Genomic DNA, 27470 nt, shown 5'->3' on the forward strand with positions numbered 1-27470 from the left:
AGGCTGTGGGCGCACCCTCCGCACACACTAATTGCTTCTCACCAGCTGCGCTATTAGTAGCGCTGTGCCCGGCACCTTCCCTGCCGGAGGCAGCGCTGCTAATATACATTACACTACAGCGGGCTGCCTGTGTAGACTCTCAGTCTCTCCCCATGATCAGTCCCCCTCTGACAGTCCGCCCCCCTCCTCCTGCTCTTCTCAGCACTTCCGGGAACGTCTATGAGATAGCTCATCTCATAGACGGCTGCTGCTGCCTTCGGTCCTCCGTGCTGTGTAATGTGGCCGATGGACGCTACTGTGCTGTGTAATGTGGCCGATGGACGCTACTGTGCTGTGTAATGTGGACGATGGACGCTACTGTGCTGTGTAATGTGGACGATGGACGCTACTGTGCTGTGTAATGTTGACGATGGACGCTACCGTGCTATGTAATGTGGCCGATGGACGCTACTGTGCTGTGTAATGTGGACGATGGACGCTACTGTGCTGTGTAATGTGGACGATGGACGCTACCGTGCTGTGTAATGTGGACGATGGACGCTACTGTGCTGTGTAATGTTGACGATGGACGCTACCGTGCTATGTAATGTGGCCGATGGACGCTACTGTGCTGTGTAATGTGGACGATGGACGCTACTGTGCTGTGTAATGTGGACGATGGACGCTACTGTGCTGTGTAATGTGGACGATGGACGCTACTGTGCTGTGTAATGTGGACGATGGACGCTACTGTGCTGTGTAATGTGGACGATGGACGCTACTGTGCTGTGTAATGTGGACGATGGACGCTACTGTGCTGTGTAATGTGGACGATGGACGCTACTGTGCTGTGTAATGTGGACGATGGACGCTACTGTGCTGTGTAATGTGGACGATGGACGCTACTGTGCTGTGTAATGTGGACGATGGACGCTACTGTGCTGTGTAATGTGGACGATGGACGCTACTGTGCTGTGTAATGTGGACGATGGACGCTACTGTGCTGTGTAATGTGGACGATGGACGCTACCGTGCTGTGTAATGTGGACGACGGACGCGACCGTGCTGTGTAATGTGACTGGCAGACATTACAGCGCTGTGTAATGTGATTGACCGAAGCTATCGCGTGACTAATGGACGCTACCGTGTGGTGTAAGTTGACTAATGGGCACTACCGTGCAGAGTGATGTGAGTAACAGACGATACTGTGCTGCGTAGTGTGAGTAACGGGCGGAGTTATGTGACTAATGCATGCTCCATGAAGCCACACCCTATTTTTTGATGCCAGTAACTAGCAAACGTGTGATTGATGGGGCGGGGAGGGGGGTAAAATGAATTTCAAAACATGTCGGGGGGGGGGGGGGGGGCGCCGATGCAGTTTCTTGCACACAGCGCTAAAATGTCTAGTTACGGCACTGATAAGAATAATAGTCTTTGCTAGTGTCTTACTCATTATACCGACAGACAATACAAAATACAACTAGCTTCTTTACAAATATTTATCTGGCCAAGTGCAGTATACGTCAGCAATATGCCTGGTTCCAAATTCCCCTTAACACCCCTGCGCCTTCAATGGAGGAGAGATGTAATACAGGAAATTCTGGAAAAACAACAGGAAAAATGGTTAAATATGCAGACTTATGTAAGCAGATTTAATAAACATACTATGTTGCATTCATTTTTATTTTTGCACATATATGAGCAACATGTATCCTGTTTTAACAAAGACTTAATAGCCTATTGTAATACATATGCAGCGCTGCTCTCTAGTAAACATACTTTCTTTTATCAACAAGAGTTGAATCATGAGATTTTATCAAGTGATCCTGACATTCCTGTGTGCAGGGGACATCACTATGGCATCAAAGTTACTCACATTTGTGTGCCCCCCCCCCCCCTTCCCATATGCTCCGTGTATCCTTTCTCTATACACGGAACCCGGCAATGGTGGAGAGGGAGCCGAAAGCGGCATCGAGGGCCGGGGAGCGCGCTGCATAGAGCCGTGGAGCGGCCTATGCTTTTTTTCATAAATCAACGTGGCCGGCGCGGCTCAGATCGGCGGGGGACACAGCATAAACAGCGGCACTGGAAGCGGCGGCGGCCAGCTGAAGGCAGCGGCCGACGGCCACACACACACACACCCACAGTATCCCCAGCAGGGCGGCAGCATGAGCTGACCGCCCCAAACAACATACCTGGACCCTGTGGTGAGGGCAATGACGGGGCTTCTCTGTAAGCACTGTCAGCCTTTTTACTGCAGGATTCCTGCACGTGGTAGTGAGGGAGCTCTTCTAGAGAGGTCCGACACCCACAGCTGCTTCAGCAGCTTTCCTAACCCAGACCCTCGCCTTCTTGGAAGGGGGAAAGGGATTTAAAAAAAAAAAATAATCAAAACAAAATTCAGTAGTTGTGGATCCACTTCCACAAACCTAGTTGCTTGGTGAGCACCGAAAAAAACACTGAGGTACTTTGGGATATGGAGGGGAGTTATAGTCAAAATTTAACTATTCGGTGCCTAGTTCCTGGGGAACCATCCATATCCCAAGAGTACTCCAGTGACCCCTAGTGGATGAAAAAGAAATGTAAATTAACCTCACATAATGGTATCTCTACCCCGTAACGACACTTCTTATTTTCACCTCTACAACCTCTAGGTAACGACACACATAGTTGATAGGGAACATAGACACAGATATTAGCACTCACATATTCCCCCATTCATGTATCATCAACTAAATGTGCTCCCCATTTGTTGCAACCAATAGCCAAGAAGAGCTCGGTAAAGTTTGACAGCCCATCCACAGACCCTTAATACGGGATAAGAAGGATTCAAATGTATACTTCGCAATACCTCAAAGCTTCATTTAAAACACGTATGGCACGATGATACATGACCCCTCAAGACATGGATTTCATACACACACGCTTTGCTATCTCACTAGGTCATAACTTTTCCCACCTTATCCTCTCCTTCCTCTCCCCAACCATAAAAAGGTATTTGATGATGACATGTATTTTTCTGTTTGAAATGTTTAGGAAGTGGCAGTTATTGGTGACTGCCAAAGTGTGGAACTGTCAAAGTCGAAAAATATAGAAACCTACATTGCCTTGTTTTATCCCCATGCGTGTGCACGCTGCACGTGCATGAACCCTCCCGTGCGTGCGCACACTCGCCGTCATGGGCGCACGGTGTGCGCATTTACGGTAGAGTTTGTGTGCGTCTGGCGGGCGACTCGATCGCTACATATTTAATCAAAATAATGTATTTTAGAAGTTAATATTCCCCTCAATAATGTCAGTAAATCAGTTTAATCTGTCGAATGCCAGATTATTGTCAATGCAGGGGGATATGTTACAGAGTCATTTTCTTGTGGTATTGGCTTCTGTAACCTGAAGCCTAATTAACATCCCTATACTGTAGCCTTGGCTAATTAGCATTTGAATAACCAGCACATGGCCAGCTCAGTTCACTGATACAGCTAGCCCACATGCTGTGAAAGACACACACTTCCTGTGGATCACACCCCCCCACAGCTGGAACGCAGGTATGATATATCCACTGAAATCACAGGGCTCACTCACTCAGAACCAACCTAGCATCCAGAAACATGGCTTGCTCATCACCAGGACCGATCTCCTTACTAAGGCTAAGTATTGTATACACATGGCTTAATGGCATAGAATAGTTAAAAATGTGTTCGTGGTAAAGTAGTTGTGAAATGATTATCATAGAATAGTTAATTTGGAGATACAAATGGCTTAAGGTTGGTGGTGCTTGTGCAGTTATGTGATTGTTGTGTGTTTGTGATAATACTCTATGAAATCTGTAATGAATTGGAACAGTAGACAATCTGTAGCATAGCATCTCTGGTATACATTTATGGGTGGTGATTTATAACAGATTATAGTAGTTTTACATGATGCATCTTGCTGAAGGTTAGAAGTCAAAACATACTTCCTTTTGTTACTGTAGTCATGTGCTTGTAGCAATAGCAGGCTGATACTTGTGGGTACCTGGTGATCTGGTCTTGTGATGGCTCATATGGACAGCATGAGATATGTGGTGCTGATTCTGGAAGGATAGCATAGTCAGTATACCATATGCTCTGGTTATTGAGATACTGTGTTGGCTTGAAATTGTGAAAGGTGATTAGATGGTTTGGAATTGTAAAATCAGCACATATGCATTATATTGAAGCTTAGACATTTTGGAATATAGTGGAGTCTTATGTCTTCTGCTATGTGATTATGGTGTAGCAAAGAATGCCATGTGTTTGGACTTGCAAATCTAAAATGGCTGCTGGCATTCCCTTTTGAACCATATGTTACAGACTTTGGAATCATGGGAGTTCTTCCCAAAATGGAGTCTAGCTTCTGTCCCATGCGGTATTGTAAGGACCATTGTGTTGTTGCTGTGTGTTGTGTATATAGAGACAGCCAGCCTGGGTGAGCTCACTTTTCTCTCCAGAAAGGTTCTCAGCATTGACTAACTGCGCAGCGATTGTTTCCCCTCGTGTGTAAGTTCTCTGCAGACATTTTACCTCCTATTTTTTGTAAGCCATTCTCTCTCTCCTTCCCCTTAAATGTAATTGTGCCACTATTGTATATTAACGTGTAGTAATTCTGTTAGGTATATATGTTAGCATGGTAGTGTATAAACTGTATTGTATATTCTTTTGCAATTGAACGTTCATTCTCTCCCTTAAAGGTGTTAGAACCTTAGACCGGTATTTGAGTGTTTATTATATTGCTAAGGGTTCTCCAAGCGTCTCAGTCGCTCATGCAGCTTTTAAACTAACAAGGTTACACTGCATTGCATCTATACATTATCACTGCACAAAGGTTTACAGTATAAGTACATTCGTTAAGGTATCGTTATTAAGGTTTAATATTGTGAGCGTCAGCGTCGCTAGTGTTTACATCCTGTTCACAGCATCAGCTACGCTATTAGCGTAACATTACGGTGATCAACCGCCTATAGTGTGCCCGATACCAACAGCGTATTCTCGCGAGCGTTTGTGTCGCTCGAGCGGCTCGCTCCCGATACAGCGTCCGCTAAGCTAAGGGCGTACCCTTACGGCACCTCGTGCGCCAATTGCGTACTGTGTCTCTTAACCTTTTTAGAGTGTTTAATATAGTATATATATTAGGCTTTGTCAAAAGTCATCCAATTATTATATATCTTGTGTAACACTGAGCGGAGCACCAAAAGCAGTATTGTAGCTGTGCAAAATGACTGCTGTCTGTCAGTGAAAACCCCACCAAAGTAATACCAAATAAGCTCTGCCACCTCCAAACGACCCCAAGATGGCAACGCTCATTTTACCTCAGATGTTAATAAAAACATCTTTGGAAGCCCCTATTGAAGAAGGTTCTTCCCTCAGTAGGTCCCGACTCACTGGAGTATTATTATAGAATATCGGAATGAGGAGTGGATAGTCCTATCATAATCGCAAGAAGAGAGGAATAGCTATGACTACTGGCAGGCTGTCCTTGGGTCCAGGAGTGGGTTAGTGACCAGTATACATGGTAAAAAAAAAATGAATTCCATTTCCAGTATCCAAAAAATTAAAGGAAAAAGTAGAACTCTGCCAGCAATCCCTGCGGGCAGCCATGGCTACTATGTGCTCAGTAGCATCTCTATCCGCCCACAGAAACTGAGTTTTCAGAGAAAACTTTTCGCAAACTATAATAAAACAATAAAAATATGTAACAATATTTATGTAATGTGATGTCTGTGGTTACTAGTGACTATGAGGAGAGAAAAGTTACTCACTTTCCGGTAAGTGTTGGGACACATCAGTCAGTGCTGGGAACCTGGGCACCATGTTCTCTAGATGGTGGAGGAACGTCTCACAGGCCGGTGCTCCCTTCTGTAGTATGATGTTTATCAGCTTCTCAGCTCTCTCTGCTGGGCTCACAGCCTCGTACTGATCTATATAATCCTGGAGAGTAATAAGGTGGAGAGAGTCCAGCTCATCACACAAACCGTCCACGTTCTCCTCAAACACCTCCATTAATTTCCATCTCAGCTGTTTAATAGTCCATGAAGCTTCCCTGATAGGAACCATTTTTTTCTGAGGTTCATAGTCTGAAAAGAAGTATAAACACTGCAATCAGCCTGGTTACATAAAATGACTTACCTGCATTGAATACATTTATGCAATAAAGGGAAGATATTCGTTGTCATTTGTAGTGTGTACAGTTTGTGATTTTTTTTCTTATTAATCATTATACTTGAAAAAAATTGTGCTGATCAGTCGCTGTGAGTAATTATAATTCGCTGAGCCTGATTCATAGGTGGCTCTGCTGCATCTGCTGTAGCGTTGTTGCCGGAGTTGCGGCTGGGATAACATGCAAATGCTAATATTATCCATCCCCTGGTGTAGTAGCCTGTGTCTCAGTGTGCAAGGACTCAGACAACACTTTCTGCGTCTCTGTACGCTGCTATACCACCAGTGATTCCTTACATGCCACCATCTGAGCACACCATCAATGTTTGCACATGTCCTACGGCGGGTGCAACTCTCCAGATGACTACGGCCTCTGGGGCTCCAACTGTGCGTTTTGGAACTCAGTCACTTCACTGACAATCTGCAGTACTCTCATAACACGGCCATGAGATTGTCTCCTTTTGCATTCACTTCAAGCCATCATTTACAAATTATTGCTCAGTTACGTGAACATCAGGGCCCATTGCCTCTGAAGACCAAGGTTTGTGTGGGCGTCCATTATTAATGTTACTAATGAATCTGATGGTAACACAGCACATATCCCATTATCTGACCCTGGATTGTAGTAGATGTGATTCTGTCTCACTGATACTTTCAGGAGTAGTAAATCCGCCAGAGGACTATAGTTACTCACTTTCTGGTAAGTTTTGGGACATATCATCCAAAGCCGGGAACTTGAGAACCATGTTCTCTAGATGGTGGAGGAACATCTCACAGGCCGGTTCCCTCTTCTGTAGTATAAGGTTTATCAGCTTCTCAATTCTCTCTGCTGGGGTCACAGCCTCATACAGATCTGTATACTCCTGGGGAGTAATGAGGTGGAGAGAGTCCAGCTCATCACACAAACCGTCCACATTCTCCTCATACACTTCTCCTAATTTCCACCTCAGATGTATAATAGTCTTCAATGCTTCTCTGATAGAATCTGTCATTTTCCCAGGTTCACCACCTGAAAGAAAGTAAGTATAACTACAGTGATTTGTCTAATTACATAGATTCATTTAAATGTCTTGCTTTATGAATAAAAGGATGTAATAAAAGGGAAGTTATTTATGGGGGAAGTATTTAACATGTCAACAGTCAGAGTAAAGTCGAACAGAGACTACCCACGTGGAAATAATGTTAATTAGAGCATTCTAACTTTAAACATGATAAATGGCCCTAAGTGGATACTGTTATGATGCAGTGTAGTCTCTGAACTTCTATTACCATAGAGTTTTCAAGTAATTTTGCAAGTACTATTTAGTGTGCAGGGGGATACCAGGAGGGAAAAAGCCCCCTCTTTCTGTTTTCTTATCTTTAAATAATTCTATGTTGACAATCTGACTTTCGACGAATCTTAACCCATTTGTTGTCATTTATAGGAGTATGATATGTTGACCTACAGAAATGTTCAAATGGTCATCATGTAAGCATGTTTATTGTGTTGACATTGTACATATCTACAGCCAAAATGTCAACATAGCGGTTTTCACAATTTTTGCCTAACCCTAATCCTAACCCCCTAACACACTGGAGCGATATCAGCCCGATTTGACGTTTCTGGGCAAATCGGAATGACAAACAGGGCACAACATATTGTTTGTATGTCAGATTTGTGCGCTCCCGTGGTTGCATGCGATATTGCCCGGTCCATGTCTGCATAATGAACATGTCAATAATATGACCATGTTGACATTTCTGCGTGTTGACATATTACAGGTCAGCATTATGTAAATTTCAAAACTTCTGACCAGATACCAATGATAATGTATACAATTAATTGTCATTAATTTTTATCTTACCAGTTCATGGAAAATTGCCCTGATCACAGACTGAGTAATATTACATCTTTACTATTGGAGACCTTCATCAAAGTCTCATGTTGTTAATATCGTTAGATCTACTGCAACCTGGATCAGATGACGCTCAAGAGTCACATTATCTTGTACTGAATTTTACTAGACATCATTCTGTATCACAGATACTTTCAGACATACAAAAAAATCCCCCTCCTGTCTATAAAGATACTCACTTTGTGATATCTGCTGGGACACATCAGACAATGCCGGGAACCTGGGAGTCATCTTCTCCAGATGGTGGAGGAACATCTCCCAGGCCGGTTCCCCCTTCTGTAGTATGATGCTGATCAGCTTCTCAGCTCTCTCTGCTGGGGTTACAGCCTCGTACACATCTTTATACTCCCGGTAGAGAATGAGCTTGGAATATTTCAGATGGTCACACAAATCTTCTACATTTTCCACACACACTTCCATTAGTTTCCCTCTCAGTTCTTTAATAGTTGTGAGGGCTTTTCTGATAGAATCCATTGTATTCTGAGCTTCACAGGCTGAAAATATTAATACAGCGATCAGTTTGTCTACAGTCCATGGAATGACTTACCTGAGTTAATGAATAAAATAATGTAATACAGGGATTTGTGTTATTCAATCAATTTGAAAATTGTACAGTTATTTGTGCTTACACTTTTCCATATTTATCTTTATAGATAAACCTAGACAGAATAATTATACACCCACCTCCCAACTTACTGGGCTCATAGGATCTGCTGCTAATGTCTTGGTGTTGGATACCAGAGGAGACCTTCAGAGGTCTGTGGAGTCCATGCCTCAGTGGGTCAGAGCTGTTTTATCAGCACGAGGGGGTCGTACACAATATTAAGCAGGTGCTATTAATGTTATGGCTGATCGTTGTGTGTATACATGGAAATGAGTCATAGGAATGTTCAACTACATACAAAAATCTTACAATTTTCAGAAGAAACAATTGTCACACATAACAGTACATTTCAAGCAGGACAGACATTTAGTTCATATGTACTGTAAAACAGTTATGAAAAACTGATCTCAGATTAAGAACAAATGAGTTTTACACATGTGACATAATTACATTACATACGCTTGTAGCTGGAGACCCAACCTGTGCAGCTTAGATGGCCACCACCGAATAAACATATGTGCTGCAGCGCCATCAAAGGGAAATATTGACGCTATGTGCTTGATGTGGTCTGAATATGTAATTACGTAGCATATACATATTTAATACATGTTGCAGCTGGCTGTGGTGCTGGAGCGGTGGCTGCGCTGACACGAGAACGCATTCTCAGTGCCGACCAGTGATGCAAGTACAGTAAAATTGTTAGAAGTACTTTGAGTGTGCACCTTCAGTGTGTGTGCAAAAAATAGGCGTGGCCACACGTCACAAGGGGCATTGCCTCTCAAAACAGGTGCATGTCATCATGACACACCAGCCATTTCTCATCACTCTGATTGCATCCCTCTCCACTCCATTCCAAATGCATCTTATATGGAGGTTTCTCTGCAATGAGGAACATTGAAAAAAATAGGATTTTAAATTACCTACCAAAATCCTTTTTGCGTAGTCCATAGAGGATACTGCGGTCCACATTAGTACCATGGGGTATAGACGAGTCCACTAGGAGCCTTGGACACTTTAAGAAATGAATAGTGTGGGCTGGCTCCTTCCTCTATGCCCCTCCTACCAGACGGACACACTTCCGAGGAGACGGACATACTTTGAGAGAAGGATTTATCCGAATAGTGGTGAGATTCGAACCAGCACACAACCAAGAGGAAAGCCATGCTAACCAAACTTGAACAGGAACAGCAACAGCTGAACCAACAACAATACTTAACTTAAGTAACAGTGCAGGAAAACACAAAGCACTGGGCAGGCGCCCAGTATCCTCTACGGACTACGAGAAAAGGATTTACCGGTAGGTAATTAAAATCCTTTTTTCTCTTACGTCCTAGAGGATACTGGGATCCACATTAGTACCATGGGGATGTACCAAAGCTTCCAAACCGGGTGGGAGAGTGCGGAGGCTTCTGCAGAACTGATTGACCAAATTGAAGGTCCTCAGTGGCCAAAGTACCGAACTTATAGAACTTAACAAATGTATTCGAACCCGACACGGCAGAGCTGTAAAGCCGAGACACCCCGGGCAGCCGCCCAGGAAGAATCCACTGACCTAGTCGAGCGGGCCTGTACAGATTCAGGAACCGGCAAACCTGCAGTAGAGTAAGCATGCTGGATAATAAGCCTGATCCAGCGAGCAATTGACTGCTTTGAAGGACACCCAATTTTATTGAGATCATAGAGCCCAAACAGCGAGTCAGATATTCTGAGAAGAGCTGTTCACTTCACAGAAGACTTCAAAGCCCTTACAACATCAAGGGACTTTGAGGTAGATGAGATGTCGGTAACCACCGAAACCACAATCGGTCGGTTGATATGAAACGCAGACACCACCTTTGGAAGAAATTCCTGAAGAGTTCTGAGTTTAGTTCTATCTTCATGAAAAATCAAATAAGTGCTTTTGTGAGACCGCCCCCAATTCTGACACATGTCTTGCTGAAGCCAAGGCCAACAGTGTGACTGTCTGACTCGTAAAAAACTTTACGTCAACCTCCTCTAAAGGCTCAAACCATTCAGATTGCGGGAACTGCAACACCACGTTAAGATCCCAAGGTGCCATGGGAGGCACAAAGGGTGTTGGATGGGCAGAACTCCTTTTAAGAACCTCAGGGAGAGAAGCCAATTGTTTCAGTAAGAAAATGGGCAAAGCCGAAATCTGGACTTTTATGGAGCCCAGGCGTAGGCACACATCCACACCTGACTGCAGAAAGAGCAGAAAACGTCCCAGTTGAAATTCCTCAGCCGGAAATTTCACACCAAGAAATATATTTTCTCCAAATTCAGTGGTAATGTCTAGACCAGTGGTTCCCAAACTTTTGTGAGTCACGGCACCCTGGAGTGTCAGATTTTTTTTTCACGGCACCCCTAGGCCACAAGTTTCTTATTGAGAAATTTAGAAAAAAAAAAAAGAATTTACTCACCGGTAATTCTATTTCTCGTAGTCCGTAGTGGATGCTGGGAACTCCAAAAGGACCATGGGGAATAGCGGGCTCCGAAGGAGGCTGGGCACTCTAGAAAGATTTATGACTACCTGGTGTGCACTGGCTCCTCCCACTATGACCCTCCTCCAAGCCTCAGTTAGGACACTGTGCCCGGACGAGCTGACATAATAAGGAAGGATTTTGAATCCCGGGTAAGACTCATACCAGCCACACCAATCACACCGTACAACTCGTGATACTATATCCAGTTTGACAGTATGAAAACAACTGAGCCTCTCAACAGATGGCTTAACAATAACCCGATTAGTTAACAATAACTATGTACAAGTATTGCAGACAATCCGGACTTGGGATGAGCGCCCAGCATCCACTACGGACTACGAGAAATAGAATTACCGGTGAGTAAATTCTTATTTTCTCTGACGTCCTAGTGGATGCTGGGAACTCCGAAAGGACCATGGGGATTATACCAAAGCTCCCAAACGGGCGGGAGAGTGCGGATGACTCTGCAGCACCGAATGAGAGAACTCAAGGTCCTCCTCAGCCAGGGTATCAAATTTGTAGAATTTAGCAAACGTGTTTGCCCCTGACAAAGTAGCTGCTCGGCAAAGTTGTAAAGCCGAGACCCCTCGGGCAGCCACCCAAGATAAGCCCACCTTCCTTGTGGAATGGGCATTTACAGATTTTGGATGTGGCAAGCCTGCCACAGAATGTGCAAGCTGAATTGTACTACAAATCCAACGAGCAATTGTCTGCTTAGAAGCAGGAGCACCCAGCTTGTTGGGTGCATATAGGATAAACAGCGAGTCAGATTTTCTGACTCTAGCCGTCCTGGAAACATATATTTTCAGGGCCCTGACAACGTCTAACAACTTGGAGTCCTCCAAGTCCCTAGTAGCCGCAGGCACCACAATAGGCTGGTTCAGGTGAACGCTGACACCACCTTAGGGAGAAACTGAGGACGAGTCCTCAATTCTGCCCTATCCATATGGAAAATCAGATAAGGGCTCTTACAAGATAAAGCCGCCAATTCTGATACTCGCCTGGCAGAAGCCAAGGCCAATAACATGACCACCTTCCACGTGAGATATTTCAGATCCACGGTTTTTAGTGGCTCAAACCAATGTGATTTTAAGAAAACTCAACACCACGTTGAGATCCCAAGGTGCCACAGGGGGCACAAACGGGGGCTGAATATGCAGCACTCCTTTTACAAATGTCTGAACTTCAGGTACTGAAGCTAGTTCTTTTTTAAAGAAAATCGACAGAGCCGAGATTTGTACCTTAATGGAGCCTAGTTTTAGGCCCATATTCACTCCTGCTTGCAGGAAATGCAGAAATCGACCTAGTTGAAATTCCTCTGTTGGGGCCTTTTCGGCCTCACACCATGCAACATACTTCCGCCATATGCGGTGATAATGATTTGCTGTAACCTCTTTCCTGGCTTTAATAAGCGTAGGAATGACTTCCTCCGGAATGCCCTTATCCTTCAGGATCCGGCGATCAACCGCCATGCCGTCAAACGCAGCCGCGGTAAGTCTTGGAACAGACAGGGCCCCTGCTGTAGCAGGTCTTGTCTGAACGGCAGAGGCCACAAGTCCTCTAAGATCATCTCTTGAAGTTCCGGGTACCACGCTCGTCTTGGCCAATCCGGATCCACGAGAATTGTGTTTACTCCTCGCTTTCTTATTATTCTCAATACCTTTGGTATGAGAGGCAGAGGAGGGAACACATAAACTGACTGGTACACCCACGTTGTCACTAGAGCGTCCACAGCTATCGCCTGAGGGTCTCTTGACCTGGCGCAATACCTCTCTAGTTTTTTGTTTAGGCGGGACGCCATCATGTCCACCTGTGGACGGTCCCACTGATTTACAATCATTTGGAAGACTTCTGGATGAAGTCCCCACTCTCCCGGGTGGAGGTCGTGCCTGCTGAGAAAGTCTGCTTCCCAGTTGTCCACTCCCGGAATGAACACTGCTGACAGTGCTAGTACATGATTTTCCGCCCATCGGAGAATTCTTGTGGCTTCTGCCATTGCCATCCTGCTTCTTGTGCCGCCCTGTCGATTTACATGTCTGACTGCCGTGATGTTGTCTGACTGGATCAGCACCGGCTGGTGTAGGAGCAGGGATTTTGCTTGACTTAGGGCATTGTAAATGGCCCTTAGTTCCAGAATATTTATGTGAAGGGAAGTCTCCTGACTCGACCATAGTCCTTGGAAGCTTCTTCCCTGTGTGACTGCCCCCCAGCCTCAAAGGCTGGCATCCGTGGTCACCAGGACCCAGTCCTGTATGCCGAATCTGCGGCACTCCAGAAGATGAGCACTCTGCAGCCACCACAGAAGAGACACCCTGGTTCTTGGAGACAGGGTTATTAAGCAATGCATCTGAAGATGCGATCCGGACCACTTGTCCAACAGGTCCCACTGAAAGATTCTGGCATGGAACCTGCCGAATGGAATTGCTTCGTAAGAAGCTACCATCTTTCCCAGGACCCGCGTGCAGTGATGCACAGATACCTGTTTTGGTTTCAGGAGGTCTCTGACTAGAGAAGACAACTCCCTGGCTTTCTCCTCCGGGAGAAACACTTTTTTCTGGACTGTGTCCAGAATCATACCCAGGAACAGTAGACGTGTCGTCGGAACCAGCTGTGACTTTGGGATATTTAGAATCCAGCCGTGCTGGTGCAGCACTTCCTGAGATAGTGCTACTCCCACCAACAACTGTTCCTTGGACCGTGCCTTTATTAGGAGATCGTCCAAGTACGGGATAATTAAAACTCCCTTCTTCCGAAGGAGTATCATCATTTCCGCCATAACCTTGGTAAATACCCTCGGTGCTGTGGAGAGTCCAAACGGCAGCGTCTGGAATTGGTAATGGCAATCCTGTACCACAAATCTGAGGTACTCCTGGTGAGGATGGTAAATGGGGACATGCAGGTAAGCATCCTTGATGTCCAAGGATACCATGTAATCCCCCTTGTCCAGGCTTGCAATAACCGCGCTGAGCGATTCCATCTTGAACCTGAATTTTTTATGTATGTGTTCAAGGATTTCAAATTGAAAATGGGTCTCACCGAACCGTCCGGTTTCGGCACCACAAACAGTGTGGAATAGTAACCCCGGCCTTGTTGAAGTAGGGGTACTTTGATTATCACCTGCTGAGAATACAGATTGTGAATTGCCGCTAGCACCGCCTCCCTGTCTGAGGGAGCAATCGGCAAGGCAGATTTTAGGAACCGGTGGGGTGGAGACGCCTCGAATTCCAGTTTGTACCCCTGAGATACAATTTGAAGGATCCAGGGATCCACCTGTGAGCGAGCCCACTGATCGCTGAAACTCTTGAGGTGGCCCCCCACCGTACCTGGCTCCGCCTGTGGAGCCCCACCGTCATGCGGCGGACTTGGAAGAAGAAGCGGGAGAGGACTTTTGCTCCTGGGAACCTGCTGTTTGTTGCAGCCTTTTTCCCCTACCTCTGCCTCTAGACAGAAAAGACCCGCCTTTTCCACGCTTGTTTTTCTGGGTCCGAAAGGACTGATCCTGATAAAACGGCGCCTTCTTAGGCTGTGAGGGGACATGGGGTAAAAATGCTGACTTCCCAGACGTTGCTGTGGAAACTAGGTCCGAGAGACCATCCCCAAATAATTCCTTACCCTTATAAGGCAAAACTTCCATATACCTTTTGGAATCTGCATCTCCTGACCACTGGCGAGTCCATAAGCATCTCCTAGCAGAAATGGACAATGCACTTACTTTAGATGCCAGCCGGCAGATTTCCCTCTGTGCATCTCTCATATATAAGACTGAGTCTTTGATATGGTCTATGGTCAGTAGAATCGTGTCTCTGTCTAGTGTGTCAATATTTTCTGACAGTTTATCTGACCACGCAGCGGCAGCACTGCACATCCATGCTGACGCAATAGCTGGTCTAAGTATAATGCCTGAGTGTGTGTATACAGACTTCAGGATCGCCTCCTGCCTTCTATCAGCAGGTTCCTTAAGGGCGGCCGTATCCTGAGACGGTAGTGCCACCTTTTTAGACAAACGTGTGAGCGCTTTATCCACCCTAGGAGGTGTTTCCCAACGTGACCTATCCTCTGGCGGGAAAGGAAACGCCATTAGTACCTTCTTAGGAATTACCAATTTTTTATCAGGGGAAGCCCACGCTTCTTCACACACTTCATTTAATTCATCTGATGGGGGAAAAACTACGGGTATTTTTTTCTCCCCAAACATAATACCCTTTTTTGTGGTACCTGGAGTTATATCAGAAATGTTTAACACCTCTTTCATTGCCTCAATCATGCAGTGAATGGCCTTAATGGGCATTAGATTAGACTCATCATCGTCGACACTGGTGTCAGTATCAGTGTCGACATCTGCATCTGCAAACTGAGGTAGCGGGCGTTTTAGAGCCCCTGACAACCTTTGAGACGCCTGGACAGGCACGAGCTGAGAACCCGGCTGTCCCACATTTGGTATGTCGTCAAATTTCTTATGTAAGGAGTCTATACGTGCACTCATCTCTTTCCATAAGCTCATCCACTCAGGTGTCTGCCCCGCAGGGGGTGACATCCCTTCTAAAGGCATCTGCTCCGCCTCCACATCATTATCCTCATCAAACATGTCGACACAGCTGTACCGACACACCGCACACACACAGGGAATGCTCTAACAGAGGACAGGACCCACAAAAGCCCTTTGGGGGGACAGAGTGAGAGTATGCCAGCACACACCAGAGCGCTATATAATGCAGGGACTAACTGAGTTATGTCCCCTATAGCTGCTTTTACTATATAATGTATACTGCGCCTAAAGTTAGTGCCCCCCCTCTCTTTTTTACCCTTTTTTGTAGTGTATTCTGCAGGGAAGAGCCAGGGAGCTTCCTTCCAGCGGAGCTGTGAGGGAAAAATGTCGCCAGTGTGCTCAGGGAGATAGCTCCGCCCCTTTTCCGCTGACTATTCTCCCGCTTTTTTCTGGAATCTGGCAGGGGTATTTACCACATATATAGACTCTGGGACTATATATTGTGGTATTTTTGCCAGCCAAGGTGTTTTTATTGCTGCTCAGGGCGCCCCCCCCCCCCCCCCCCCAGCGCCCTGCACCCTCAGTGACCGGAGTGTGAAGTGTGTATGAGGAGCAATGGCGCACAGCTGCAGTGCTGTGCGCTACCTTGGTGAAGACAGAAGTCTTCATGCCGCTGATTTTCCGGACCTCTTCTTGATTCTGGCTCTGTAAGGGGGACGGCGGCGCGGCTCCGGGACCGAACATCAAGGCTGGGCCTGCGGTCGATCTCTCTGGAGCTAATGGTGTCCAGTAGCCTAAGAAGCCCAAACTGGCTGCAAGCAGGCAGGTTCGCTTCTTCTCCCCTTAGTCCCTCGCTGCAGTGAGCCTGTTGCCAGCAGGTCTCACTGAAAATAAAAAACCTAAATCTAAACTTTCTTTCTAAAGGCTCAGGAGAGTCCCTAGTGTGCATCCAACCTCGGCCGGGCACAAAATCTAACTGAGGCTTGGAGGAGGGTCATAGTGGGAGGAGCCAGTGCACACCAGGTAGTCATAAATCTTTCTAGAGTGCCCAGCCTCCTTCGGAGCCCGCTATTCCCCATGGTCCTTTCGGAGTTCCCAGCATCCACTAGGACGTCAGAGAAATATTAGATTAAGTAAATTATGTTTATATGTCATCCTTAGGGTCAGTTATGTGGTGAGGGACAAGATTTTCTTCTGTTTGTCCACACATTTTATAACTGGAAGCCATCAGCACTCGTTTTGCCTATTAAATTGATAATAAATAGTTTGAATTGGTCCTTGACCACCAACCTGAGGCACCCCTGCAAGTGTTCTGCGGCACCCCAGGGTGCCACGGCACACAGTTTGGGAACCACTGGTCTAGACGTTACCCCCTTCCTGGCCTGGATCAAGGTAGTTATAACCTTGTCCGGAATGCCTTTCTGGGCTAGAATTTGATGCTCATCTTCCATGCCATCAAACGTAGCCGCGGTAAATCTTGATAGACAAACGGCCCTTGTTGCAGAAGGTCCTTTCGAAGAGGTAGAGGCCAAGGATCCTCTAGGAGCATCTCCAGTAGGTCCGCGTACTAAGCCCTTCTTGGATAATCCACAGCAATGAGAATTGCCTGAACCTTTTCCCTTTTTATTCTTTTGAGAATTCTTGGGATCACTGGAAGTGGAGGAAACATGTACACCCTCTGATAGACCTATGGAGTAACCAGAGCGTCTACCGCTACGGCCTGTGGGTCTCTCAACCTGGAACAATACCGCTTGAGCTTCTTGTTGAGACGAGAGGCCATCATGTCGATCTGTGGAATTCCCCACCGACGTGTCAAGCACCCGAACACCTCCGGGTGAAGGGCCCACTCTCCTGGATGGAGATCGTGTCTGCTGAGGAAGTCTGCTTCCCAGTTGTCTACTCCCGGAATGAAGATTGCGGACAACGCCACCCTGTGTTATTCTGCCCAGAAAATAATCCTCGTTACCTCAGACATCGCTGCTCTGCTCTTCGTTCCGCCCTGCCAGTTTATGTACGTTACCGCCGTCACATTGTCCGACTGAACCTGAATGGCTTGTTCTTGAAGAAGATGTGATGCCTGCAGAACGGCGTTGTATAAGGCCCTTAGTTCCAGAATGTTGATTGGAAGAATGACTTCATGACGCCATTTTCATTGGAACTGTTTTCCCCGGGTGACTGCTGCTCAACCTCTGAGGCTTGCGTCTGGTTAGAAGAATCCAATTTTGAATCCCGAACCTTCGGCCTTCTGTTAGTTGAGAAGTCTGAAGCCACCACAGCAGAGAAATCCTGGCTCTTGGCGACCGATGTATCCTCTGGTGCATGTGGAGATGCGATCCGGACCATTTGTCCAACAGATCCAGCTGGAAGGGCCTTGCTTGAAACCTTCCATATTGTAGTGCCTCATAAGCGGCTATCATTTTCCCCAGAAGACGAATGCACAGTTGCACACATATCCGGGTTGGTTTTAGAACATCCCGCACCATCGACTGGATTACCAATGCCTTTTCCAATGGAAGGAAAACTCTTAGTGGTTCCGTGTCCAGTATCATTCCCAGGAACGGGAGTCTCCTCGCTGGTTCCAGGTGATCCTGGAGCAGTCGAGTCAAAAGGGCAATGCTGTCCAGCAGTTTCTCCCTGGTTGATGCTTTTATCAGCAGGTCGTCCAGGTACGGAATTATGTTCACTCCCTGTCTGCGGAAGAGGAACATCATCTCTGCCATTACCTTGGTGAACACCCTTGGTGCCGTTGAGAGGCCAAATGGCAGGTCCTGGAACTGTAATGCAAACCTTAGATAAACCAGATGAGGCGGCCAGATTTGGATGTGATATCCAGGGACACCAAGAATTACCCTTCCTCCAGACCTGAGATCACTGCTCTCAGAGACTCCATCTTGAATTTGAACACCCGTAAATACGGGTTCAGGGATTTGAGGTTTAAAATGGGTCTTACCAAACCGTCCGGCTTCGGAACCACAAACAAGCTGGAATAATAACCTTTGTTCTGTAGGTGAGGTGGAACTGGAACAATGACTTGAGTCTTTATCAGTTTTTGTATTGCTTCCTGTAGAGTTATACTTGCTTTTGGAGAAGCTGGTAAGCCTGATTTGAAGAATCTGTGAGGTGGGAGTTCCTGAAAATCCAGTCTGTAGCCCTGGGTGATAAGATCTTTGACACAGGGATCTAGGCCTCATGTTGCCCATATGCGACTGAAATATATTAAGCGGGCTCCCACCTGCCTGTCTTCAAGGCAGTGCGGTCCACAGTCATGCTGAATGCTTTGAGGAAGCAGAGCTGGAGGTCTGTTCTTGTGAACCTGCAGGTGCAGGTTTTCTGGGTTTACTTCTATTACTTTTGAAGGAAGCAAAAGTACCTTTGGATTTACCTTTGAACTTTGCTGTCCAAAAGGACTGCAGAGTTGAAGCAGAGTAAGTTTTCCGAGCTGGGGGTGCTGCAGAAGGACGGTATGTAGACTTACCCGCCGTAGCCTTGGATATCCACGTATCCAGTTCATCTCCAAACAGGGCTTCACCTGAGAATGGTAGGCTTTCTACACCTTTTCTAGAATCCGTATCCGCATTCCACTGATGCAGCCATAAGCACCTACGTGTCGACACGGCCATGGCCGTGGAGTAAGCCTATCTCTTTTAGGGCATCGACCATAAAATTTGCAGAGTCCTGTATATGTTGTAGGAGTAAAACTAACTCCCCCCTGTGTAAGTAATCAAAGTCCCCTATCAGAGTACCTGACCAGTTGGAAATGGCCTTAGAAATCCAAGCACAAGCTATGGTGGATCCCTGGGCCACCCCCACAGCCGTGTACAGAGATTTGAGAGTGGTCTCAATCTTGTGGTCAGCCACGTCCTTTAAGGAGGCCGCACCTGGGACCGGTAAGATTATTTTACGGATAAACCTAGAAACTGAAGCATCAACAATTGGAGGGACTTCCCACTTTTTCCTATCATCCTGCGGAAAAGGGAAAGATGCTATTAACACTTTAGGGATTTGAAACTTTGTCAGAATTGACCCAAGTTTCTTCAAATAAATAGAGAATTTAACTCCTTAGATGCAGGGAAAGTAGCAGAGGATATCTTTTTACATTGAAATGAGATTCCTTCATGTCCTCTATCACTTTATCAGTAATGTGCAGGACCTCCCTAATAGCGTCTATGAGGGCCTGTATTCCCTGTGAGAGAGCTGCATTCCCCCCACCCAAATCCACCTCACCCTCCTCTGTGTCACTGACATAATCGGTGTCAGTATGCAGGATCTGTGCCAGTGTATGCTTTTGTTTACAATTAGCAGGGGTCTGAGACGCCGGTATGGGCACTGAATCTCTATTCATCAGGTCATCCATAGACTGTCTTAAGTATTGCGTCTCTCAGTTTGGGACAATTTATGAGATATACTTGAAATCATCCCTTTCAGTGAATCTAACCACACTGGTTCCGACCCACTAGTCTGAGAAGGTGTACTATCCTGAGTACACTGTAGTGATCCCCCCGGGTATGAGAAGCACTCTGCAGTGCAGGACACACACTCTTTTGACATGGCAACAAGTAAAAACACAGCCACACAGGAGAGAAGAGGTTAAAACACAGTTAACCCACACAAAGCCCTCTGGGGAGACTCAGTGTATGATGGAACCAGCCACACCGTGCCCTTATGGCCAATATAAGATTTAGCTGGGTCGCAAACTAAGTATGCCAAATAGGGCTTAGTATACTACTATTGCTCCCCCCCTTGCTGTAACCCCCTGGTACCGCTGAGGTAAACTGGAGTCTTGAAGGAGGAGCAGCGCGTCATTGTGAGACTTTTCAGTGAGATCTGCAGAGGGAAAATGGCGCTGGTGAGCTGCTGGATCCGCTCATAGTGAAGCCCCGCCCCCTTCATGGTGCGCAGTCTTCTCAGTTTTTTATACTGGCTGAGGTGAATAATGCATTCTACAGTGGGTAAAACCCCTGTAGTGTAATGCCTGTGTGGGTAATCGCTTAGTAGCTTCACCTCGCCCCTCACAGCGTTTCACAGTGTGCCTGAAGCCTGGAGCGCAGCGTGCACGCAGCGCTGAGCTCCAACCCTTGTGCCGCCATTACCGCCGGCCACCCGCTAACCGGGACGCCAGCCACCTACTCACCACTCTTCAGTCTTCTGGCTCTGTTAGGGGTGGCGGCATGCTGCTGGTCTGTAGGCTCGCTGTGGTGGGGCTTGCAAATAGGACCCTCAGGAGCTCAGTGTCCTGTCAGCGGGGAACGGGACCATTAACCCTAGGGAGGTTGGGCCGTTCACCCCACAAGTCCCACGAAGCAGGCAGTCTGGTGCCAGCCAGACCTGCCTAAAGATAATAAAAAGAAAGTAAATGCAGAAAACTCTTCAGGAGCTCCTCCGTGCACATTTTCTAAACTGAGTCTGGTAGGAGGGGCATAGAGGGAGGAGCCAGTCCACACTATTCATTTCTTACAGTGCCCAAGGCTCCTATTGACCTTTTTATCTGTAAGGCCAGTAAGTAAGCACTTAATAGTACAGCATTAAGGCGTCCAGAACTTTATTGCGCTTAACCAATAACACCTACATAACTTAACTTAGCAACCTAGATATAAGCACACCGACACCAACTGCTTTGGAATAACGATTGCAACTTCTTATTTATAGTGGACCAAATTCAAATTGCCTAAACAGGTGGAAAAGAAGGACGCTATAAAACACTAAGGGGGAGAAGTACTTAGCAGTGATAAAAGTGGAGAAGTGAGCCAGTGGAGATGTTGCCCATGGCAACCAATCAGCATTGATGTAACATTTATAATTTGCATACTATGAAAGTATACAGAGCAGCTGATCGGTTGCCATGGGCAACTTTTATCACTGCTTAGTACAGGTCACCCTAAGCTCCAACCAGATCTAGCTTAAATAAAAATGGGGACAACTGTAAAAGCTGCCAACTTCTCCCCCCCCACCGTCTCCAGTGTAAGTTACACTGAGAAGGACAGACCCACCCTTACCTATGGCCCCATAAGAACACATCAACAGAGATAGGTGTCCAATGTCCTCCCACAGAGGTTGGTCAATCTCACTATCCTTCAAAGGGTAAGCAGCCAATAACCCGTTACACCGCACACGGCCCCTGGTATGTAGAGGCTTCCGCCTAGCTGCACCCCAACAGAGAACACAGAAGTTTGTAAAGAAAAAAAAACACAGAACAAGAGTTAGAAGAAGGGACAACCAACTAGCAAAGATGGCTGCCAGATTCAACCTCTAACATACAGTATGTAAGCTAGCAAACTGCCGCTCCTCTAAATCCTCCTATAGGCCACTGTCTAACAATAACAAAAAACACCACCAACTATTTGCCTAGTAACCAGACTGAACCAGTCAGGAGATAATTGTTATGAATGCAATTGAGGTTCTTTGCAGAAGTTTAGGTTTTATATCGTCTACTGGGCTGTGATCCCTGTACACCCTGAGATAAGTCTCATAGAACCCACCAGCAGGTCTTCTCGCCTCTAAGAGCCACTTTTCCCATAAAGCTAGACGTGCCTACCGGTACTGGGATCGGTATTGCGACCGGCGGTCTCCTGACAGCTGGTCACACACACCCAACGCCTGACAACTGCAGCAAGTAAATGACAGTAGGATTTAGACAGAGAGAGCAGAACAGATACACAAATACACAGAATGCTCCAGGCCAGTGGATGTTACTCCTGGCAACTGCAGTAACCATCACTAAGGAGCAATACAACTATTAGGAGATGATTACACTATAGCAGGAGTACGAGGTACCCAGGTGGTGATTGCTGTTTGGTAACTAACGAACTATACAATCTACTCCTCCAAACAGCACATGAAACAGGGACACAAATGAAGGATTGGTTGCAGGGACAAACAAACAGGGATACTGCAGAGCTGTAGCTATGAAAGCACAGAAGCAGTGTTCCAACAGGACTGGGACTTGACACAGAGAGACAAGGGCTTACGCTGCAACCCGACTTTATGACCAGCAAGCAATGCAAGGCAGATTCAGGAGATAAAGGGAACAGGAGCCAATCAACAGCCTCCTGCAGCCAAGCCTCCAAAGATCACTAATCCCATGCAGCTGCTACAGCAATTAAGCAGACAGAGCAGAGCACACGTAACAATAATGCTATAGCAGGCAGACACACAGCCTGGAGTCCACCTGCAATAACATTAACCGGCCCTAAAGTTGTCCAATTCCTTGGAAAGTGGGGACTGCAAAAATAATTGGTGGCAGTGGGTGCGGGGTTAATAATTACAGAACAGATAATATTGGTATTGATTTAGATGTGGATAGAGGTGAAATCGCTGCTGCTTACATAGAAGCGGCAGCAATAGCACTAATATGGTAATGCAGCAGGGGGCGTCACGCTTACATAGAAGCAGCAGCGATGGCACTAATATGGTAGTGCAGCAGGGGCGTCACGCTTACATAGAAGCAGCAGGGGCGTCACGCTTACATAAAAGCAGCAGCGATAGCAGTAATATGGTAATACAACAGGGGCCGTCACACTTACATAGAAGCAGCAACGAAGCGGCAGCAATAGCACTAATATGGTAATGCAGCAGGGGGCGTCACGCTTACATAGAAGCAGCTGCGATGGCACTAATTTGGTAATGCAGCAGGGGCGTCACGCTTACATAGAAGCAACAGTGATAGCACTAATATGGTAATGCAGCAGGGGGCGTCACACTTACATAGAAGCAGCAGTGCAGCACTAGTATGGTAATGCAGCAGTAGGGGTTATGCCTCCTGCTGCATTAATGATCCCAACTGCATCCTAGGAGTCACAGAAGCTGGCTGCCGCAGCTGCTACCTGTAGGCCAGTGAATCACAGTCCCCTGACGGAGATCTTGGTCTTTTCCCTCCCCTGTAACAGCGGCAAAATGCCTCCATTTGGGGAAACAGAGGCTGTTGCTGCCCCCTCCCCAACCCCCAATCACTGACAGTCTAATGCAGTGCTGCATCCATTATCGCAGGACCCACTGAAGCATGCTCAGAATGTATCAGTAAATCAGTACTTTGCGACAGAAAGCTACTCCTAGCACATCCAAGTTACCCCATTGTTCTTTACAGGTGGACTACAGGTCCTAGAAAGCCTGCCCCAGGATGCCGGCGCTTGTGGAAGGAGTTCCAGTATGTCTGGACAGTGAGGGTGAGCTGGCACCTGTAGTACAGAAAAAGTGTACAGTGTACATACTGTAGTGTACAGTGCTAGTGTAAAATGACAGGTCACTAGTGGACACTGGGCCTGACTCAGAGGTGTACACAGGTATTGTGATCCATTATAACCAGGACGGGCCTAGTTCCCCTCTGCCACTGCATGATTGCCAGTCAGCCGGTGCTGTCTGCGTGGAACATAGCCTGTGACGACGCTCGCAGTGCCGGGATAGCAGCTACATGCAGGAGGTGTCTCTTCTACGGAGACGTCCCGTGCATGCCCCGCCTTCAAATTGGAAGGAGATTCCAAACTGCTTGCAAGCAGCATTGACTTTCCATCCACCTCTAAATTAGCCCCACTGACATAAGAATGAATATGGAAGCACTGATTGAATGACAGTGTCACCCCCAGAGCATACTTGCCTACTCTCCCGGAAGCTGCGGAAGGCTCCCATTTTTGGAGGTAGCCCCCCGCACCCCCGGAAGAGTAGGCAGGTCTCCCGCCTCCTGCTCGCACCCTAGTGATGCGGGCAGGATGGAGAGATAATATTCGCAGAGTTTTCCGATGTGGGCGGGGCTTGATGACCTTTGAGAAAGCAGCATTCAGCTGGGAAACGCGTCAGGTGTGAACCTGTGTCACCTACATTGATCATCCAATACTACCTGGACCCCTGAGGATTCTGCCAAACAGCGCTACTCTGCACCCATATCCATCTACAAGGACCGAACAGAATTCTATCACGCACTACTGGTGAGGACATTCCTGTTGTATTGCCACACTACTGGGACAGACATTCCTCCAGCGTTGGTATCGGCCCGGGGATTGTGCCACAACCCCAGGATAAAGGGACATTCTAATGTGCGGATCATATGGGGACATTGGATAAAGCAGCAAACGATCAACAATTATATGTATGGTGACTATGAACTCAAGAGTGCAGTGAAATCATAATTTTAACAATTTTAAAGTGTTTAGTATTTCATTGTTATTTTAATAAATAGTACTGTAATTTTGACAATCCATCTCAGTTACCGCTGTCTTATTCTGGTATTTTAGCTTTCAGGAACTGACTAACCAACAAAGATTCAGCAGCATCTGCCTAACCTGAGAAGAGGGTTTATATAGCAGGTGCTGTCCACGCCCCACTCAGATCTCACAGACTGTGAGCACAAAAACCAGCACCGGATCCCCTGCCGTGCACAGAGCCTGTAACCACTGCACAGCAAAAGACCCGAACCGGAGTATCAGCTACGCTCAGGTTACTCCGCTAGCACTTGTCTCCCAGTTGCCATGACGACGTGGCCGCACAGAGCAGGAGACCCTAACAATCTGCCCCTCAGAATCAGCGACTGATTATGAGAAACAGATGGAAGAATAACTACACTGGATATTATTACACTGTACCCAGCGTGTTCTAACCTCTCAAATAAATAATAATGACACATTGGGGTCAATTCAATTCGATGACTAGTTGCCAATTCCACTAGTTTAGTTAAGTTTTGTCAACAATTGGAATTCCCACCAATTCAATTGTCGCCAATGTGACTGTTTAGTCGGCGATGTATATACAATTCCTGACAATTTGTTCTCCGTATAGACTATAATGGTCAGACCAATTCAATGAACTCGCGGGTGGGGAGAGAGTTCGAATTCCCGACAATTTTAGACTTAAACTCTCCCTTTTTTTCTCTCATCCCCCAAGGGATGAGAGTTTATACATTTTTGTTTTGAATTTAATACTAAGCTATTAGAAATGCTGTAAATAGGTCTAATTTTTCAATCCAACACATTTATATTCCCACTGGCTAGTTTAGCAAGTGGTTTGTCCCTCTCCCTTCTTGGTTGTTTCAACTAACATATCTTGCTGCAATAGAGGATTTCATCTGAAGGAGGAAGGACAGCATGCACCTGATTGGAGTTTTAAGAGGACGCCAATCAAATGTTATCGTATAGTACATGATTACACAACTAGGACAGCGATGTGTTTTGTGCTGCAGCGCACCGCAAACATTGCAGCGGGGCAGTTATGTCAGAGAATGCTGGTTCTCCCTACAAAACAGCAGGTTGCGAGAACCGGCATTCTCTGATTTATGGAGCGCTAAATTGACTAGCTGCGGGAGCCCCCTACTGGCACTATTCAATCCGTGCTGAAACTGAATCTACCCCTTCGAAAAACATTTTACTTAATTTAATATTATTTTCAGAATTTTTAAATAAACTTTTGGACTTGCGGTGCTGTGAAAAAAATTCTGATACTCAGGTGGTGATACAAAAAAGTTTGGAAAACCACTGCACTACTAAATAAAATAAAAAAACACTTTACTATTGCTTCTACTCTACACCGCTCACCCTGCACACACTACAATACTGCTGCTAATCTCTACTTCCGGCCCCACCTACAGTACACTACAGCCCCATACACAGGGAGATTTCCCCAGAGATGTGTGCTGAGTTAGGAGGAGGGGGTCGCTCATGTCACCCAGCGGTGAAATGAGTGATGTGCTAGATTGAGCCTGCATGCAGACTCAATCTAGCGCCAGCGACAGTGAAGCGCGGGGCCGCGCATTGCTATCGCTGTGGGGGTACACACGGAGAGATCCGTGCTTAACTTCTAAGCAATCTAGTCAGATTGCTTAGAATTTAAGCACTGATCTCTGTGTGTACCCCCTTACCTCTCACCCAATTCACTACTTCACTCCCTTCCCTGCATAATCCGTCACTACCCTGCACTGCACCCCCCTCCCCGCACACACTATCTTGCACCCCCATCCCCACAAACACTATACTACAGCCACTACCCTGCACTCCACTCCTCACACCTAGTACACTAGGCCGGACAATCTGTTGATCGGCAGTTCATGCTACCATATTAGTAATCTACTCTTAGTGTACATAGACCCCTGTGTATTTACTATATGAGAACATAAGACATTTGCACAGGGGCAATTCCCAAAGTGAAAAGGGCAAACACATATGCATGGACAAATGTACTGCAGGTCAGTATTTTTGTAACTTTGGAAGTAATTTGGAGTTGGGTACATACTCATTTGCATAGTGAAATATCCACATTTGACCTGTGCATGCCTACATCTCAACCAACACTCGGGTGTGGAATGGCTGACCGGTGGTAAGCATACCGGCAGCGGAATCCCGGCGGGGGTGAGTGCAGCGAGCCCCTTGCGGGCTCTCAGCGCTGAGGGCTCGGTGGTGCCCTGCGCTCACCACGGCATCTATTCCCACTCTATGAGTGTCGTGGACACCCACGAATGGGAATAGTCCCTGTTGGTTGGCATGCCGACCGTCGGGATAGTGAGGGTGCGGGATGTAGGGGGAGGTCATGTGATTGTCCGTCTCCTGACCGCCGGTCACATGAATACATCCCCCAAACACTCCCTTCCCCACACACAGTACACTACCTATTACCCTGCATACCCCTCCCCGCAAACACTACTGCAGCTACCCTGCACCCTCTCAATGCACACACTACACTACTTCTCACTGTACACACCCTCCCCTGCATACTACCGCCGAACAAGTGGATACCTTTAAATACCTGGGTTCAACTATCAACAGTTAACAGATAGCCGCTACAAGTGACATCACGAGTGCCACAGCTGCCTTTGCAACTCTGAAAAAAGGCCTCTGGAACCAAAAGGACATTACCATTGCCACAAAAATTAGGGTA

General features: G+C 46.6%; 1 protein-coding gene and 1 long non-coding RNA gene across 2 annotated transcripts in view; one reads left to right on the forward strand and one right to left on the reverse strand.

The window, feature by feature from the left end:
- Nucleotides 1-8542, reverse strand: part of LOC134945723 (interferon-induced very large GTPase 1-like) — a 45562-nt gene extending 37020 nt beyond the window's left edge. The window contains 3 exon segments of the mRNA XM_063935174.1: nucleotides 5756-6070; nucleotides 6847-7161; nucleotides 8227-8542. Of these exon segments, the coding sequence (XP_063791244.1) occupies nucleotides 5756-6070; nucleotides 6847-7161; nucleotides 8227-8521 (925 nt within the window). The 5' untranslated portion in view covers nucleotides 8522-8542.
- Nucleotides 1-27470, forward strand: part of LOC134945726 (uncharacterized) — an 889695-nt gene that overhangs the window by 715955 nt on the left and 146270 nt on the right. The window lies entirely within an intron of this gene.

Source organism: Pseudophryne corroboree, chromosome 7 (genome assembly GCF_028390025.1).
Source record: "Pseudophryne corroboree isolate aPseCor3 chromosome 7, aPseCor3.hap2, whole genome shotgun sequence".
NCBI lineage: Eukaryota > Metazoa > Chordata > Amphibia > Anura > Myobatrachidae > Pseudophryne > Pseudophryne corroboree.